The 19,980-nt window shown below is 33.8% G+C and overlaps 3 protein-coding genes across 12 annotated transcripts; 2 read left to right on the top strand and 1 right to left on the bottom strand.

The window, feature by feature from the left end:
• Positions 1-1,113: 1,113 nt before the first annotated feature.
• Positions 1,114-5,136, top strand: LOC123197378 (delta(7)-sterol-C5(6)-desaturase-like). 2 transcript variants are annotated; one of them, XR_006497868.1, is made up of 4 exons: positions 1,116-1,509; positions 2,263-2,568; positions 3,988-4,403; positions 4,889-5,136. XR_006497868.1 is itself a non-coding variant. In XM_044611643.1 (3 exons), the coding sequence occupies exons 1-3, from the start codon at positions 1,290-1,292 to the stop codon at positions 4,272-4,274; spliced, it is 813 nt and encodes a 270-aa protein (XP_044467578.1). In that variant the 5' UTR covers positions 1,114-1,289; the 3' UTR covers positions 4,275-4,402. The 2 variants fall into 2 exon arrangements, 1 of the variants encoding a protein (XP_044467578.1); XM_044611643.1 differs by lacking the exon at positions 4,889-5,136 and having other exon boundaries at positions 1,114-1,509; positions 3,988-4,402.
• An 870-nt stretch (positions 5,137-6,006) lies between these two features.
• On the top strand, positions 6,007-14,364 carry LOC123197860 (chloroplastic group IIA intron splicing facilitator CRS1, chloroplastic). Of its 9 annotated transcripts, XM_044612330.1 has the most exons (11): positions 6,007-7,096; positions 7,756-8,287; positions 8,497-8,627; positions 9,165-9,515; positions 9,586-9,742; positions 10,909-11,201; positions 11,357-11,416; positions 11,656-11,820; positions 11,912-12,022; positions 13,460-13,527; positions 13,772-14,364. In XM_044612330.1, the coding sequence occupies exons 1-8, from the start codon at positions 6,389-6,391 to the stop codon at positions 11,722-11,724; spliced, it is 2,301 nt and encodes a 766-aa protein (XP_044468265.1). In that variant the 5' UTR covers positions 6,007-6,388; the 3' UTR covers positions 11,725-11,820; positions 11,912-12,022; positions 13,460-13,527; positions 13,772-14,364. The 9 variants fall into 9 exon arrangements, with proteins under 9 accessions (XP_044468265.1, XP_044468266.1, XP_044468268.1 ...); XM_044612331.1 differs by lacking the exon at positions 13,460-13,527; XM_044612333.1 differs by lacking the exon at positions 13,460-13,527 and having other exon boundaries at positions 11,897-12,022.
• A 2,488-nt stretch (positions 14,365-16,852) lies between these two features.
• LOC123197573 (LEAF RUST 10 DISEASE-RESISTANCE LOCUS RECEPTOR-LIKE PROTEIN KINASE-like 2.4) lies at positions 16,853-19,544 on the bottom strand. Its single transcript, XM_044611893.1, has 3 exons — positions 18,541-19,544; positions 18,416-18,445; positions 16,853-18,329 (listed from the first exon to the last, which is right to left on the bottom strand). Exons 1-3 carry the CDS (start codon positions 19,283-19,285, stop codon positions 17,173-17,175), a joined length of 1,932 nt encoding a protein of 643 aa, XP_044467828.1. The 5' UTR covers positions 19,286-19,544; the 3' UTR covers positions 16,853-17,172.
• Between the last annotated feature and the right edge of the window lie 436 nt (positions 19,545-19,980).

Raw genomic sequence — 19,980 nt, 5'->3', positions numbered from 1 at the left:
ACAATAAAATTTAACAAGTGAGTAAGTATTTGAGTTTTTAAAAGTTAATGGATATAAGTTTGGATTACATTAAATCTTGAGTGGAATAAGTCTTTCAGCGTTTTAAAATTAGAGAGAACTCTAGTGTGTCACTAGCAGCCAGGGTATTTTTTAATAATTTATATTTAATAAAATTATGAGTATAATTTTTGTGTATAATTTTTGTGTATAATTTTATACATAAATAATAATATATCACCATATGATTAAGTGTTATTTTATCTTTAGTTTTTAATTATTCAATCATATAATAAAACATCATTATTTGTGTATAAAATTATATATATAAATAGTATACATAATATTTTTTTTTATGAAAAGTAGATGAATTATATAGTAAAAAATAATGTTATATATAATTTAAATATATAAAAAATATATTATTATATAATTTATTATTAATTTAAAATTATTTAATTATATAATAACGCTTTAAAGATATAAAAAAAATTATAAAAATATTTTTTATTTTTTAAATAAATGATCTCACATGGGTGAAAAAATCCACGAATTAAAAATAAAAACAACTCCATTCATAAAATTATAAAATAAAAAATAGAAAACCATGATATAATAAATATATATTATACTATATATCTACCAAAGACCATATGCGGGGAGCACGTGGAGGCTCATCAAAACCTTAAATTCAGTGGAATCTGGAATGCATGCATGTAAGGACTTATAGTGAATGATGTACAGCGCACCAACAAGTTAACACTACAATTATAAATTCTATTTAAATTGAGTTATGAATTAAAATTAAAATTAAATTAAATTAAATATTTTTTATTTAAATTTATTTAATTTTAATTTAATAAATTTAAATTGAATTTGAGTGGAGGATTCAAATGTATTACCAATTATTAATTCTTTATAAAAAGGGGAGAATTTATTGAAAATAGCAAAATAATTGTGTGAAAAATAAAAATTCTATTTTCTTGTAATGGTTGTCGATGCAACCTATAATTACCCTTTCCAAAGATTAATGTAAAGGTACATGGGAGAACATAGTAGGAGCGTGTAACATTGTCCGAAAATCTGACACGTACACATTAGATTTTCACTATTTCCTTGTCGTCCTTGTCGTCTCTGATAGCCTTCTTCTGTTGTTAACAACTACACCTCACTGATAAGAATCTCTAAACCAAAACAAAACAAAATTGCCAGCTCATTTCTGTCGCCTCTCTTCTCTCTCTCTCTTTCTAAATCTCCGGCTCCTTACTCTGACCCGCTGGAAAAAGTCACCAATGGGGGACGATTACTTGCAACTCTTTGTGGAGGAGACCACTTTCTATAACCGCATTGTTTTGCGCTTCTTGTTGCCCTCTTCTTTGTGGGAACCACTCCCGTATGTCCTCCAAACTTGGCTTCGTAACTACCTTGCTGGTTCTCTCCTTTACCTCATTTCTGGATTCTTGTGGTGCTTCTACATCTACTACTACAAACGAAACGTTTACGTCCCGAAAGGTATTTTCTTTTATTTTTATTTCTTTTTTAGCGTGGGAGTTTTCGGATTGATTTGAGATTTATTTCTTTTTATTGGTATGATTATTTTGAATCTGGGTTTGTTTCTTTATTATGAACTGACGATGGTCTTTCTGTAAAGTTAAATTTTAAATTTGATTGTCTTTGTTAGGTTAATCATGTTTTGAATGAGTTTTGGTTTTGCATTTGGAAATGCATGTTTGAGACTAGATGGGTTGTCTTCAAAATGGTAATTGATTTTGATTAGTTGATTGTTCAATCAATACATAGAATATGTCATGGTGGATTGCCTTTCGCTTTCTTTGGCTATCGATCTTTGTTCCAATTTTAGTAAATTGGTGACGTGAAGAAGCATATTTGACTTCAAATCTGTTTCCACCTTTGGTAAATGGATGCGATGCTGCACCTATAATTTGTCACTTTTTTATTTGTCACCTAAAATTTGTTCATCTTTTTTCCATTTAAAAAATTTTTACCTAGCTTTTTGGTGTTACCTGATAGCTTAAGGATGTCTGTTCTAATTTGATGTGACTTTCAACTGTTGCGGTTTTGTTTAAAGATTTTTGTTCTGTAAAATGGCCATGATTCTTCTTTCTCGGCTGAATGAGTCATGCAATATTCTCGAAATTTGGCTTGGCGTTGTCTTTAATTGTATGCTGATATTTTGATGAGAGTCTCTTCTACAAGAGCCTAAGATGATTTCTTTTTTTTTTCTTTTTGGAAATTCTCCTACAGATGCCATTCCTTCTACAAAGGCCATGCTGTTGCAAATATACGTTGCTATGAAAGCCATGCCTTGGTACTGTGCCCTTCCAACCCTTTCTGAGTACATGGTTGAAAATGGATGGACTAAGTGTTTCTCTAGAGTAACTGATGTTGGTTGGCTTGGCTACCTGGTGTATCTAGCCATTTATCTAGTATTTGTGGAATTTGGGATTTATTGGATGCATAGAGAGTTGCATGACATTAAATTTTTGTACAAGCATCTTCATGCAACCCATCACATCTACAACAAGCAGAATACTCTTTCTCCATTTGCTGGTATGCTCTTAATCTCTCAACTTTGATTTCCATGGTTTATGTTGTTTCTGTGAACATGTTTTGTTCTTTCTTTAATTTGATTATAAGTTCACTGGTAACCAGAATATATAATAAATTATAATTTTTCCACTCCTGAGTTTTGGCTAAGGGTCACTTTGGGGAAAGCATTAAAAAAATAAATTAGAGAAGATGATTCTTGAATTCCAAATTGTATCCACTTTTTAATTTTAATGAACATAAGATATACGATTACTCTTCTCCAAACAAAAAGGCATAATGTAGACAGGAATAATTTAGTGAGTTTGAAAGTTGTTTGCTTCTATTAATGATGAAATGCAGTTCCATCTATATTGGTGCCTTATATTTGTTTAGATACATCTTCCAGGTTTACCTTCCAGTCCTGATTGTTAATTTCTTCTCTTCTTGTTATGTCAAACATCCTATACTCAGTTGATGCATGTCATTCTTATCTTTATGGTCATCAAATTTTATTTTCAGCTGGATACAGTGGCTTCAATGGGTTGATTGGTAGTGGAATTCTTGGTTGCTAATAATATACCTTTCGTAACCATCATTAACTCAATAGCTCTGTTGCCTGACTTGTGCACAGCTATGAATTTTATCTATTTTATTTTCTATTCTCTTTTATAAAATGGATTTGTGTGAACTATCAAGTAAACCCGGCAACTATCTTATTAAAAAGTCCTTGGTCATCTCTGATAAGCTGATGCTGGTTGAAGCATTTTGGATCCACATCTTGTTTGCTGTCTGCTTTGATCCAGAAATTTGTCATTGGATCTGAAATTATCATTCAATGGAGTTTGAAATAGAATTCGTATCTTATGCCTTAGCCAGGTAAGCTAGTCTCAACATAGATATATGTAGAGATTATTTACTGAAATAAGTGATCATATTGGTGGATAGTGCAAATTTTAATAAATGAAACAAGATGGTTAAAACGGTGATTCCATTACATCTGAAATTTACGTAGTGGCAGTTAAAATTCTGATTCTAATCAATCTTTGTCTTGCTGAACCAAATCCTAATTTAGTTTTTGGTTCTCTTAGTCTTCTTGAAAATTTACATCTCTGTTTGATTTAATCCACCTGACCATATATACTCATCCTTATAGGTAAATATTTGTAATTATAATTTATTAATCTGATGGAAATAAGGGAACTGTTGTGGTCACTACTTCGAAGTCATGTCAGTAACTTCTTAGGGGCTTTGAGTCTTGTTTCCTATTAAACATGACTTAGTTTAAAGATATGTAGAGATGGAATTGTTTACATGCTAAGACTAAATTCTTCTTCAAAGATGGGATTTTAGTTCATTTGTCTTTTTTGCTTTAAACATTGTATTTGGCTTTTCTAATCTAGCTAATTGAACTCATGACCGAAAAGTATTTCATTATTTCAGGTTTGGCATTTCACCCACTAGATGGTATACTGCAGGCAGTGCCACATGTTATAGCACTCTTTATAATTCCAACTCATTTTACCACACATATAGGGCTATTATTTCTCGAAGCTATATGGACCGCAAACATTCATGATTGCATCAATGGCAAGATATGGCCTGTGATGGGTGCTGCCTACCACACCATTCATCACACCACATACCGTCATAACTATGGCCATTATACAATATGGATGGATTGGATGCTTGGAACCCTTAGTGATCCTATTGATGGGAAAACGATGTGATATGCATGTGCTTGTCTTAAATCAATCATCTTCGAAAATATCCGATGTTTATCTTGGTTAGACTTGCCCTTTGGTTGGTTTTTGTTCTGATGTACTTGATCTTCTGCATATAAATCATGTTGATTTTAGGGTGTGTTTGGTTGACGGTTTTTAAGTTTATCTTGCTGATCTATCTTTTATTCCCTTGTTTGGTTTATCAGTAATAAAAGATTACAGTAATCTTCTATTACCAATGCTGACGTGGCAGGTAATATAGGTGGTAATCTAATTACCACCTTCACCTTAGGTATTTAAAGATTACTGGGGTAATCTTGAGTTTATTATAGAAAAATTATTATTTATTATTTTTTTGAGATAAAAATAAATTTATTTTTAATTAATATGATAAAAAATATAAAAAATATTTAAAAATAATTATATTTAAAGGCATTTAAGCAAAATAATTTATTAGTAATATTTTATTACCTTTAACCAAACACAATAATTATTTATATTTATCAAATTTTATCAAACATAGTAATCATTTATACCTAGTAATCTTCTAAGTAATCTATCTTCAAGGTAATCTTTCTATTTTAGTAATCAAATATTACCTAAACCAAACGCCCTTTTAGTGTTCTTTAGTGTCCATGGCTGCAAAGTGGTGTTAGAGAAGAAATAAGCTTTTCCAGTGCCAGGGGGAGGTTTCCACCCCTTAGTATTAGTTTTACTGCTAGTCCTAAGTGCCAGGACCATGAGGCTCTTTTAAAAAAGTTCCAATGTCCAATTTTTGGATCATATTTTGAGTGAAGGATATTTTTCTCCAAACTTGTATTAGTCTATCAGAAAATAAAAAAGGTGCCTAGATCTTGATTCTTTCTTATTTCCTCTGCTGCTTCTGCTTGAGTTCATAATATTTTATTATAGAGTTGAATAGAAGTTTGACAGAAAGTTCTCATACTAATGTATCATGCTTGCAAACCATTTTCTTTACGCTAACAGAAAGGCCAGGAAAGATTAAGAAACGAAACAAATGCATTGAAATCAGCAAAATTTTGGCCAAATTCTTTCAGAGTTTGAATCTTTCTCCATGGTAAAGTTGCGACCAAAATTTGAGGTTTTTTTTTTTTTAAATTTTTTTAAGCCATAATATATGAAGTTTTTATGTAATAAAATTATATGTACATATTTTTAATTACGTAAACAGTTATATATTATTATAGATTGAGTGATTTTAAATTAATAATAAAGTAACATTAAATTAAATGATGACACATTATATATCTATTTATGTATTTAAAAATGTATATACTATTTTTTTAAGAGGTTATTTAATTTTGAATAATATTATGCGTATATATTTTAGAGTAAATAAATAAATATATATGTATATAATTTGTTATCATATGATTGAATATTATATTATTTTTAATTCAAAATTATTTAATTATATGATGAGATATATGTATATACTTGTTTATATAAGGCCAAATGACTTATTCACACCTAAAATTGGCTTTTTTTTTGTAAGTTTCTATTTATTATTTTAAAAAAAACTTAAATATTAATTTATAAATAATTATTTGATTAATTATATTAAAAAAATATAATTTTATTTTATTTTTTATCTAATTAAAAAAATTAATAATTTTTTTTAGATTTAATTTTTAAAAAATTATACTTTGATTTAATTTTTGAAAAATTATACTTTCTTATGGTTACGCTTCAATAGTTCAATGAGTTTTTCTGACAAATGACCACACTTTCCTGCACTCTCTGTCAAAGTCTCTCCTTCTACGGTGCTATCTCTGTTTCTCAATCATCCCTCAGTGCTTTGCTCATTGTCATCCAAATGAGCAATTCATTTAGATAAATCGTGTTTTTCTGGATGATTCGCCATAGTCCAGACAAAGATGAAGTCAATTACGGCATGACAATATGTACATGATATCGGTGTTCAACTTAATTACTTTTTATTCCCAAATATCCGATAAAACAGATAAGTTAATATTGGGAAATTCCAGATATTTTTATCTCACAGAATTCTGTTCACATAGGTGGAGTTTGACATGTGAGCAAACGAACGATAATAGCAAAGCGGTGTTGAGTCGTGAAAACTCACCGTCTTCAGACCCATGCCTTCCACTCTCTTTTTCTCCTTCCAAATTCGCTCTTATCCTCCAATTTCATCAGCCTTAAACCCGAACCAAACCTCTCCCAGAACCTTCGAACTCAGAAACCCAAATGTCTCCCTCTCACAACCCAAGGTTCCAGTTAAAGATCCCACGCCTCCATGGATAGTTTCCTCTCCCCTTCACCAATCGCATCAAACAATCGGTCCTTCACCACCCAAAACGAACAAGAATGTTGAAAAAGTTGACAGGGCTTTAACTGGTAAAGTGAGCGGTGTTAGAGGCAACAAAGCCATGAAAAATATTATAAGGAATGTTGAAAACCTTCAAAAAGAGCAAGTTTTGAATGATGCCCAGAAAGATTTTGGTAGGTTTGAGTTCAGGGGACGTTTGGAAAAGGTTGATAATGGGGAGGAGGTGACAGATTTTGGCGGGAAAATGCCTTGGTTGAAGGACGATAAGTTTGTGTTGAGGAGGATGAAGAAAGTGAGGGTGATGACTAAAGCGGATATGTGTCTTCACAAAGATTTGCTTGAGAGATTGAGAATTGAGGCCAAGAAGATGAGGAAGTGGGTGAAAGTGAAGAAAGCTGGAGTGACTGAGAGTGTTGTTAATGATATTAGGTTGGGTTGGAGAAACAGTGAGCTTGTTAAAGTGAGGTTTGATTTTCCTTTGTGTCGAAATATGGACAGAGCAAGAGAAATTGTTGAGGTTTGGTTTTGTTAACTTTGTCTTACTCTTGTGTTGGTGAATATATTTGATTTTTTGGATTGTTCATTTTATCTATGAGATGAACTGAAAAATTATTCTAAATTTCATGTTGGTGAGATAGTATGAATATAGAAAGAATGCGTTTAGAGGACTAAATCTGAATAATAGATTTTTAGGAATATGAGTTTTTTCTGTATTTGTTTTATTGTTTTGCTTGCTGAAGTAGTTAAAATTACACATTCACAATTTTAATCTTTATTTAAACAATTTTCACTTTTGTATATGTATAATGTTGGCCTGTACCATCTTTAAGAATATTATATATTTTCCTCTTAAATTGTTTATCCTGTAATTCTTTTGTGATGCCAAGTCCTACTGCTTCTTCATTTATTTTCCTTAATTCCATTTTAGGAGTTCTGGAGAGGAAAATATCTTTGAGAACTCTGTTAAACTGTAGTGCCTAAAATTATTGGTGAGAAATAGGTTAAATGTATTACCTTCAGAATTTGTAGCACTTTAAAGGTTTATCTGATGCTATGCTTTTTTGCAATTGAGTGTATTAAATTGTATTGCCAAATATTATTGGTGAGCAACAATTTTATAAACATAGACTTTGCATGATATAATAATTTATTTATTTTTTATTTTTTTATAACTAGTTGAAGACTGGAGGTTTGGTTATTTGGACTTGGAAAGATTTCCTTGTTATTTACAGAGGAGAGGATTATGAGTTGACTTCAAGATCTTCTCTGAAGATGTATCAATGCTTTGCTGGTGGTCAAGAAAGACCTTCATCAAAACTAAGCTGCTTGAATTTAGAAAATAAGGTTAATATTTCCCGTTTGATTTCTAACACAATTGCTGTGGATGGAAATGTGTGTGGAAAAGGTGGAGAAGAGGACTATACGCTGACTAGCATTTTTATGGAAGAAAATTCTAGATGTCAATCAATAGATAGGTCACTATATGAGAGGGAAGGTGATAGATTATTGGATGGCTTAGGTCCTCGCTTTATTGACTGGTGGATGTGGAAGCCACTGCCAGTAGATGCAGACTTGCTTCCGGAAGTGGTTCCTGGATTCAGGCCTCCATTTAGACTTTGTCCACCAGCCGGTAGATCAAAACTGACAGATGATGAATTGACATACTTGAGGAAGCTAGCTCACCCTTTACCAACTCATTTTGTCCTTGGTATGTCTTGCCTACTGTAAACTTTTTATGATTGTGGTGGGCCTGTGGTTTTGTGAGGCACATAATTTTTTACTTCATAAACTTTACTGTTATGTTTGTGCTTGGATTTATTTGATTATGTGCCTCACAAAATTGATTATGTGCATTGGATTTATTTGTGCTTTTGCTTTTGTCTGTAAAGTTTCTTAATCCACTATTATTTTCTGAAGGGAGGAACAGAAGACTTCAAGGCTTAGCTGCTGCTATCTTAAAATTGTGGGAGAAAAGCCAAATAGCAAAAATTGCAGTGAAGTGGGGAATTCCAAACACTGACAATGAGCAAATGGCTGATGAGCTTAAGGCAAGTTAGACCAGATGGAAATCTGTTTCGCTGTCACTTTGTGACATCCATAACCTGTTCTAATTTATCCTTTTACAAATATCTTGAGGCAAAAGTAGCCCATTGTTTAGTCTGCAGGCAAGCTTTCTAGGCATGCCATTACACATCATTAGGCGACATCAGGTTGATATTGGTCTCCTGTACTTTTGGACAGGGTAGCCCTGCTTCTTAAGTCTCCACGCATAAGGTCTCTTGATCTAAGCACTACTATTGCTGCTTCTTTCTTTGCTTGAAGCACCATAATATTACTGCATATCAAGTGGTTGCTATGATACTGTTATTGTGATCAGACCACATTATCAACTTTCTCAATTGCTTTGAGATTTGGATTTGAAATGCTTGTTTCAGGGAGTTGTATGGTGTAGGCTGCCAGATCTCAAAGCCCAGTATGCTTGCCCCCATTTGCCACTATGCTTGTTTTGCTTTGCATGCTCATCATGCATGTGTATGTAATTAATTTCTACAGATGTTAACTTATTCTAACAATGACTAATGCAGTGTCTCACTGGAGGAGTTCTGTTGCTGCGTAATAAATTCTATATAATACTTTATAGGGGCAAGGACTTTCTTCCAAGTAATGTTGCAAATTTGATAGTCGAGAGAGAAGTGGAGCTCAAAAGATGCCAGCTTCATGAAGAAGGTGCACGTCTTAAAGCAATCAAAACTTTCTGTGTGCCAGATGAACCACTGGGAAGGTCTAGCAAAACAGGAACTTTATCAGAATTCCATGATATTCACACTGAATTTGGAAATCTGGAAAAGCGTAATGGAGAGTCTGAATTTCAATTTGAAGCGGAAAAAGTAAAATTAGAGGGGGAACTGAAAAAACAAGAACACAAGCTTTACATTGTAAGATTTGAGCTATCTTCTTATTCTATGATATCTGTTTCTGTGAAAATACTCATTATTGGTTTTGCAGCTTAACATCAAGATACAACGGTCAGCAAAAGCGTTATCAAAGTTGAATTCTTTGTGGAAACCCAATGAGCAGGATCCAGACCAAGAATTGATTACAGAGGAGGAGAGAGAATGTCTTCGTAAGATGGGACTAAAGATGAATGGTAGCTTGGTGCTTGGTGAGGCAATATTTTCCCTCTATTTAGATATTAGTATTTTTACTTGATATCTGAACACCAATGTGGAGCTGTTAAACTTTGTGGTTAGATATTTAAACTGCCATATGATCAGTTATCTGTAAATTTACTTTTTGATTTAAAATTTGCGATCAGGTGAAGCACTCTATAAAACTTTGTAGAATAACTTGTTTAAAAATTGCTGTATAGGATAAGTTTCTGTGATTCAAGTTAGAATATTTCTCACACACGCACACCCTAAGCATATAAACTCTGTTGCTTCTCTATGATATCTTATAGCTGGATAAGTCATTGATATGGTCTTCTTTTTGTGAATTACCTTATATAGTTGTTGAGTTACTTTTCTTGATCAATAAACTCATTTGTGGATGAATGCTAACTTTTTGGTCATGTTCTTTGCTCATTAGTGATCTTTTAGATTGACCATGCTTTATGTTAGTTTCTGTTTACAGTCTGAAATTAACCTCAAGGTCTCATCACTCGTTGCTGAAACATGGAACTGCCTATTTGTAAAATTGTCTTAAGTTTGCAATTTGGTATGGGGCTCTATGGGATACTGCAGTGGCAACAAAGTTATTTCATTTATCCCGGCACTGACTTTGACCTATAGTTTACTTGATTATACCCTTTGACTCACAAATATTATACCTCCAATCTCTTAATTAGAGTGTGTTTTCCATTGGCTGTCTTTAACGTAGGTTTTACCCTAATTTGAAAGCATTTTTTTTTAGCTCCAGTCATCGTGGTAGATGCTTTTATTAAGCGTTTCTGTATATTTCTCCTGGTAGTTATGACAAAACTTCTACTTTGCATTGTCTTTTTTGGACTTATTACTGGCATCATTGTTTCAATCTTATTTTGGCTAATGTATTTAAGTGTTTATGCTAGTTGACCATTCTTAAGAATTCTTGTCAGACTCCACTTTCAGTGGCAGTTCTATAAATAATTTTTGGGTGCCTCATAGTTGATGCTGATGTGATGTGTAACACACAGGCTTCATACTTTGGTCTTTAATTCTATCAAATGATTCATTTTTAATGGCTTTAACCAAGTGCTTCACATTGTGAAAATCAGTCCTAATTGCTACTGTGCTCTGTGCTTCTCCATTGTCTCTCTGGTCATAAATATTGGTTTAATTTTGTCTTCAGGCAGACGTGGGGTCTTTGATGGGGTGATAGAAGGCCTGCATCAGCACTGGAAGCACAAAGAAGTTGTGAAGGTGGTTACCTTGCAGAGATTTTTTGGTCAAGTTATTTATACTGCAAAATCATTGGTTGCAGAAAGTGGTGGAATTCTTGTTTCAGTGGACAAGATAAAAGAAGGCCATGCCATCATTATCTACCGAGGGAAGAACTATAGACGTCCTTCAAAGTTAAGGACTGAGAATCTTTTAACTAAACGAAAAGCGTTAATGAGATCTCTTGAAATGCAGAGACTTGGAGTGAGTATTCTCAAAACTTCAATTTCCTGTATTATTGGTATTCATCTACCAGTTTACTGTAATCATTGTTAGACTTGAGTCTGATGCACTTCTCATACTTCTCTCTCTTGTTCTTTTTCTTCTCTGACGTGTGTGTGGGGGCTTTTTTTCTCTAGTCATTGAAGTTTTTTGCATATCAGAGACTGCGGGTAATCACAGATTTGAAAGTGAAACTGGTAAGTGTTAAAACTTTTGTTTTCATCAGAAATGCCTGAATCTTGCTTCTTCTAAACTAGTTTTTAATGAGACTGGTGGAAAACTCATGAAGAAATACCATCTGTATTTTTGCTGACTATTTCAAACTGATATTTCACAATTTTGCTTCTAACATACCACATTTGATTCAGAAACGGTGGCATAAGCAAGCACTTCTATTGAGTTAATCTATTAATTCTTTGGCTTATGATTTTTGCAGGCAGAGCTGCAAGAAAACAGACAAAAAGAATCTGAAATTCATTTAGCTAATGGATGTACTATGTGCTAGAACCTCTTAAATTGTGAACTCATTGGAGAAATGATGTCGATGTGCCATGGAATGAAAATTTCGTGGCTGTCCGTTACCTTGGTGTTTTACTAACTGGTAAAATTTCTTGATTTTAAGATTGTTTAAAGGCTTAGTCTTTGCATTATGTTCTTCCTCTGACATCTTATTCTAGTTAGCATGTATGCAGACATGGATGGAATAAATGTGTCTGAGATGTTGGGGCATGCTTGAAATATAAACAAGCTTGCCTGTGCATTAACTTTTGGACCTGAATTTTGGTTTTATCTCAAGAGACAAGGTATCCTACTTTCTTTATCTTAATGGAAAAGGATAGAATGATTGTTATGTCACAGCACTCTGCATTCTGAATGTAGAACAAACTTCATTTTCAGTGATTTGGTGACAATCTCCTGCACTGAGGGCAAAATTTGTAAAAGTTTGATGTGAGGAACTTTCTAAGTGTAAGCAAAATTATGTAAACTCAAGCTTAAAAAACGCAATGAGTTCCTCTGCAGCATTGTGTATCTTTTTTACTATGTGAGCCTTTTCTTATGCACACGGTAGTCAAACTCAGCCACCTTATTCCTTTTTATTAAGTAGCTGATAAATCTTGATGTTTCAGATTCAACCAGGGAAAGTTTAGCCTTAGATCATGGCAGAGTTTGATGAGTATAATGTGTAATTTACTCTGTTCTGAGCACATATTTACATCTTCAAATTTTGGTTTATACGGAGCTTAGTGTTGAATGTATCTTTTTTTGGCCCTAAAAACCAACTCTTAACCTAGAATGAAGAAATTATAGTTAAAATTCAAAAAATTACTTTTCAAAATTCATCCATCTTAATCTCTTTGGACTATCTTGGTACCTTCCAGTTGTTAAAGTTTGTTATATACTTCCACCTTTTGAACTCTTTATACTGGTACACAAGGGGACTAGCTGGAACATCGTTTGCCAAACTCCAGAACCTGAATTTTTCTCTCCCAGTTAAGAAACTCAGTATATGAGTTTTGTAGCCCTCTGTCCAACTCCAATTTTCGAGATTGGTTGACAGAAAAGCTTTGCTATAACGTTCTGTGATCGATCCATTTGAGAGTAGAGATTAAGAGTTAGGTTAAGGATGTGGGTTGGTACCACTGTGGTACCAGATATCTAGGCAGTAATGCATTTATATTAAACTGACGTAAAGATGATTCATGATTATTTATCTCTTCTAATTTGCCAATTCATGGCTGAGATCCTCAAAGTAAAGTGAAGGTATTGCTTGATGGACAGATGAATATTGTTTGAGCTAGTGTTTCATGAGACTGGTTTTAAATTCGCGGAAATGGGATGTACAGCAAGGATTTGGAACAAGTAGCTCATCAATAAAAGCTGGAAAATCACTGGTGGTCTGGATGTTTTTCTTTAGGCTTTTTTTTTTTTTCATCTAATATGTCACGTTCATTTTTTTTTAACTTATCATTAGCTCTTGCTTTTGCATTTAAATTTGATCCAGAATTTGATTTAATTGTCAGAAATAAGATGAATACCGATACCCTTGTATTTGGTTGCTCATTATGTGGTCATCTTGCCAATGATGGATTAATATGTCAAGTGTATCTATTTTTCTCTTCTGTGCAGATTTGTAATCTTTGTTCGTTCATTAAATTTACTTTCAGAAATTTTGAATTGTATTGAACTGAAAAGTAAAATTACAGACTGCTTTGCACATTGTTTTTCATTGACATTTGCAGAATCATCTCGGCTAACTACTGCTCATTTTGTAACCAGTTGCCAGTTATTCCCAGTCCCAGCTTTTCTTGTATGCATCAAATCTTATGATATTCAATTCTCTTGAAGGCATTTACTCATCTAAAATTGTAGAATTGATATGAAATTTCTTTCTGGACATTGTTCCGGATTGTGGATGACTTTCCCAGAATTCATTCATTCATTACTGAAGACTGATGTAAATCTGATGAGTAAAAGTTTCAGTCTAGGTTGAATTTTGCTGCAATACTTTGTTCGGTATTATACATCGTAAAAGAAACTTTTTGTTTCCTCAGATTTTCTTCTGGGTTGAGCGGGTGCAGGTGCCTTTGAATTAACCAAGCTCTGAAACTAATTCCCTTACAACAAAAGCATTTAATCTCCTGAGATGTCATATTTGGAGCTGCAAGCAAGTACTTAAACTTATCTTCATTATATTGAACTTGAGGATTGAAGCTTTTGTGCTCTCAAAATTGAATGGTCATGTAAAATTGTCAGCTAAATGTTCAGTATTCTCCTCCCTCTCTATACCTACATTCTCCATGTAAAAAAAAAAGGTCCAAGGTTATCATACATTTCACATATTAGTCAGATCTTTGAACGGTTGTTCCACTGATGCAAGACAGTGTTGATGGAGATGCCTGGGAAGAGTGTTTGGGGATTTTGGTGGAGAAGACAGATGAGGTTCTCTTGGGATTGGCAAGTTTTCTTGCCAGCCATCCAACATATCCAAAACTATTGTCATTGATGGGGTATGAGATGGACTGGTTTGAACGCACCACAAACTCACGAATGTCATCTTCTTCCTCTGTTGTGATAATTCCTGGAAGATTACAATCATTACTTGGTTCAAGAAGGTTATAAATCTAATTATGGGAAATATATTTCATTTGTCTGTGATACCCTGACACTAACGTTTCTTTCTTGCTCCAACTATTTCCTGAATCATCATTCCATAACCCGTTTAGATGATTATTATAATCCCCATAACATTTAATGTAATTTGAGTGATTTCAAAATAAAGATGACAATTTGACCCTCCAAATCGGTTCTTTGATCCACCTTTCTTCGTTTCTTGATAAGAATGGGGATTCAAATGAGGATAAAGATATATACAGTTAAAATCCTTGTAATTGAGGATAGTAGGGGTATTCAAAACCGGTTAACTGAACTGTTTTATTAATTTTTTGAATCAAACCAAATTTTTAGTTTGGAGAAAATCATGAACCGAAACCGAATCGATTTAAAGATTAACCGATTTTAAATTGAACCGAAAATATCAATTAACCGAACCGAAATTTCGGTAAACTAATTTTTGAACCGAATTTCAAAAAATTATTATATTTTATAATTTTTTTTCTAATTTTTTGAAAATATATTCAATATTCTATTAATATTTTATTAAATTTTTATTAAATTTTTAAAAACTAGTTTGGTTGGTTAACCAGTTTTGAAAATTAAGCAAACCAGTAATCAAACCGAAAATTCGATTTATATATATTTTTGAACCGATATCCGAACTAATTTTTCAAATAACCTATTTTTTGGTTCGGTTTTTGGTTTAAAAATTGATTTGATTTAATTACCGGAAAATTTTGATCATCCCTAGGGGATAGGGCAAAGAAGAAAATAAATACATCTCTAATCTAGTTTTTTACTTATTTGTCTTTTCTTTTGTATATCCTTTGAATTCTTAAATATTAAATTACCTTTAAAAATTTTGAATGGTTACAAATATATTATAACATTTTTTAGTCATATTTTACGTGAGTTAACCATTTTTTGTTTTCAAAGAAATTAATTTATTTTCTAATACAAATATAACAACTTTTTATATGATGAGGGAAAAGTATTTCTCTAAATACTGATTTATTATCATTGCTTATTAAAAAAAAAAAAAACTAATTATCTACAGCTAGGGTTGGATTCGAGTCGAGATGAGCTCGGCTCGCAGCCAGCTCGAGCTCTGGTCAGTTCATATATGAGCGGCTCGAGTTCGAGCTCAGCTTGGCTCGGCTCGTTTCGGGCTCGCGTTCTGCTTGGCTCATTTCGGCTCGGCTCGGCTCGTTTTTTCTTATAAAAATGACGTCATTTTTAATATATATTAATCAAAACGACGCTGTTTTGTATACAAAATTTAAAAAAAAATCTACCGAGCCAACTCAAGCCAGCTCGAGCTCGATCGAGCTCTACTTAACCGAGCTCGTTTCGGGCTCGAACCGAGCAGAGCCGAGCCTCGGCTCGGATCCAGCCCTATCTACAGCATTTAAGTCAATAGAAGAATCTATAATTCTTGCATCACAAGGCAATCATCCACAATTTGTGTATAATGTTTGCTATAATAAAATATGAGTGCCACGAGTAAGAGTATTGTTATACGTAGGGCTGGATACGAGCCGAGCCGAGCCTGAACAGGGCCCAGCTCATTTTCGGCTCGTTTTCGGTGAGCCCAAGCTCGGGCTCGCGCGAGCTCGCTAAACATATGTTCGTGTTCGGTTCGTTTCATAATTTTAGTGTTTGGGTTCGTGTGTTCAGGCTCGGGTTCGCTTTAGGCTCGTATTTCCAAGGAAAAACGGTGTCGTTTCTTCTTTGAAATAAATGTTTTTTTATTTGAGTGTTTGGCTCGCGAGCCGAGCTCGGCTCGCTTAACCAATGTTCGTGTTCGGGCTCGTATTCGTTTTTGCTTAAAATTCAGGCTTGTGTTCGGGCTCGGGCTCGTTCAAGGCAAGCTCGGGTTCGGGCTCGTTCGAGCAAAGCTCGTTTCGAGCCCGAACAAGCTCGCTTCGAATCCACCCCTAGTTATACGTATTGTTATACATATCTATTTTAAATATATAAGATATATTTATAAAAGAGGTATCGTTATGTGATTAAATATTATTTTATTTTTAATTTAAAATCATCTAATCGAATAATAACATATCATTTATATATCTATCTTATATATTTAAAATATGTATACATAATTTTATTATACTTATAAATATATTTTGTGACCAAGACCTTTCCTGACTGTACATAATTGTGTTGATTATGTTAGAATTTTGCTTTTTGTAGGACCTAACATCTTATTATTCGATCTAAAATTAATTAATCTAAATTTTTTATATAAAAGATCATATTATTCGAATTCTGGTCTCCACCCTAGGAGTCTCCTGGGTCAAAAGTCTATATATTAGTGCTATAGTGCACTTGGCTGTGTCAAACAACTCGCAAGAAATATCTTTGAATACCAAAAACAAAAGAAGTCCATTTTTGTCAAAGTCCTAATGATTAGAAGGTTCAGCAATTGAAAAAATTCTCCGCACCTACGCAGAAGGAAAATCATTTTGGCTTCATGTAGTCAGACGAGGCTGTTAAGTTCTTAGACAAAAATGTGAAAAAGGCAAGCATTTATTCCATACTCTTTCTACACAAACACACAGCACAACCCATTTGACAACATGACACCCTACAAAAATTTTGCCTTACATATATTGTCTCCTTGAATTAAGTAATATACACTTTTAAATACACAATTATATATAAAGATGATGTATCATCATATGATTGAATATTATTTTATCGTAAATTAAAAACATCGAATCATATGATGATACATTATATATGAAACTAATTGTGTACTCAGAAGTGTGTATGCGTAATTTTATTATTCTAAATACTGCTAGTGTAATAGATCTCTCAAGACACAAATCGCTCAGCTTCTGGAGGAGCCTTCCTGTGAAGCAAACTGTGTTGATGATGAAGTCGGGAAAGAATCTTTGGGTGACATTGTTGGAGAAAACCAGCAAGCCCTTGGTGGAATTTGCAGGTTCTCCAGGCCACCTTCCAGCATCTCCACAGCCTTGCTCATCGATGGTCTATCAGCGGGGTTGGTTTGAATGCACCACAAGCTCACAAACAGCATCTTTTTTGCCATATCTTTTTCCTCTTCAGTGACCACCCCTTCAATCTTATAGTCGTTGCTGGGTTCAAGATGCTTGTAAATTGAATCTGGAAATGATATTTCACTGGTGTGAGACACCCCAGAATCAATGTTTTTCCTTTCACCAATCATTTCCAGGATCATCATTCCATAGCTGTAGACATCAGACTTATGAGAGACTCCTCCGAAATTCCTGCAGTAAACTTCCGGAGCAATGTATCCTACAGTTCCTCTTGCATCCCACATCGATATGGTGCTGTTTTTCCTTTTGGCTTGTTTTGCAAGCCCAAAATCTGATATCTTGGGGCAAAAATTTTCATCTAGAAGAATGTTGTGAGGCTTTATATCAAAGTGCACAATCCTTATATTGCAGCCTCTGTGCAAATATTCTAGTCCCCTGGCAATACCAACTGCAATCTGATACATCGTCTTCCATTGCAGCTTCTGGTTTATATTTGAAGGATCTTGATCGTATATATACTTATCTAGAGACCCATTTGACATGAATTCATAAATTAGAGCACTTTTGTGCCTCTCATAACAAAAACCCAGGAGAGTGACAACATTAACATGGGATGTTCTGCTAATGCTGGTGACCTCATTGATAAATTCGTCTCCATTATGCCTTGATTCCTTCAGGATTTTCACTGCAACGAGACGACCATCGGATAGAGTTCCTTTGTAGACATCGCTATAGCCTCCTTGGCCGAGCTTGTCGCTGAATGATTTTGTCATCTTTTTGACATCAGAATAGTTGTATCTCTGTGGAGCAAGAGATCCATAGCTTCTAACAAAGGCCTCAATGTTTTGATCTTTCTCTGTTTTCTTATTGCAGAGCAGCATAGCCTTATCTAACATCAACTTTCGTCCCTTGACAGCCATGAGAACAATCAAAAGGATTATTATCCCAACGGTGCTAGCTGCAATTCCTGGATTCAACAATAATATGAAATCTGCTTAACTAATTATTATCACTCCTGATGAATACTTAATAATAAAAAGACATGTAAATTACCTATGGCAATACTCCTTTTGATTGATGATTCTGAAACAGATTGTCAAAAGATTACGTCAATAGAAAGTCCAACAGTGAAACATACTTTATTCGAAGTATCAAAATCTACAATATTAATTGCATACCTGATGATTGTGAATTTATAGAACAGGCTGTAGAGGAGTTAAATGGTGGAGTTGCGCAGTAACAGACTGTGTTATTTGAAACAATGTCAAAACCACAGCGCCCATTAGAATCTAAGCACTTATCACATAATTCTATGCCCCTCACCGTCCATTTCACATCAAATCCCTGATTAAGGGCTTCAACCAAAACTGACAGGTTGATTTCCGCCCCCGGAAGAAGATTTTTAGCCACCGGAACCGTGACACTAACATTGAAGTTCAGACTTTCAGTAGCTTCTGTTGTTACGATGCGATTATGGTATTTCACCTGCTGCCCATAACAGGTTAAATTTTCAGGAGAAACAAAGCCATAGAGCAGCGTGAACATGTCATATTCAGAAGTGTAATTGAAAAGCTCGTGATCAATGGAAGTGTTGAGTAACCGAGGTGGGCAAATTCCTCCCAAGTAGTCCAGTCTGGCAAGCTTGAGAACTCCAAATTTCTCATCGATTTTTAAAACCCGGTATTTCATACCAGTGATCTCCATGGAAGGCGTCTCATTTTCACACATGAGCTCGAAGTCAGGATGGCCACAAGGCTTTTGTCGATGACGTCCCCAGAAAGGATAACAGGCGGAGATATTCCCACACTCGAAGCGAGGAATACACGTGTTGACCATGTCAGGATGGCTCAGAAAAAGCTGAAACTTGACAAGAAAAACAAGCATGAAACACAGAAGAGAAGGAAAGAAAAGCTGGAAAGCCATTTTGGAGGAGGAGATTAACAGTGAGCAACTTGAGTTGATACTTTTCCACAATTTATCGGAGTGAGATACATTACATCAACCAAGAAAGTTCAAATGCTGGAAAGACTTGGAAAGCTGGAAAAAGTTGATAGAGTATTTGTTTTTACACGCTTAAAAATATCAATCTACGTCTCCCATGGTTGGGAAAGTATAACGGACGGTCCCCTCCCATAGCACTTTTGAGTGATCAAAGTGGATTCAAACAAGAAAAGGATTCAAATCTTCTTGCTTGATATTTCTAAGATTTGATTTTTGTGATTACATAAATACATATATATTTGTATCGATATATAATTAAGTTTTATTTTATCTATAATTTAAAATTATTTAATCACATAATAATATATATAAATTGTATATCTATTTAAATACTAGAGATAGTAACGAGAAAAGACAGGACAAATATTTTATTCTCTGTTTTTGTTTTTGTAAGAGATTTCAATTCTCGTCCTCATTACAGGAATGATAAAAATTCTTTGTCCTATTTTCATGAAAAAAATTCTCTCTCTATCTCCTATCTAGACGAAAAAATCCCCTTTTCATCCCTATATCGACAGAAAAAATCTCTTTTATGTATCCTTTAAACAAAATATAAATATATTAAATAAGGAAATTAACTAAAACAAAAATAAACTTATATGCACATATGTTAACCA

This window comes from Mangifera indica, chromosome 15 (genome assembly GCF_011075055.1).
Source record: "Mangifera indica cultivar Alphonso chromosome 15, CATAS_Mindica_2.1, whole genome shotgun sequence".
Taxonomy (NCBI): domain Eukaryota; kingdom Viridiplantae; phylum Streptophyta; class Magnoliopsida; order Sapindales; family Anacardiaceae; genus Mangifera; species Mangifera indica.
The sequence above is the reverse complement of the archived record's forward strand: the minus strand, read 5'-3'. Positions and strand labels throughout refer to the sequence as shown.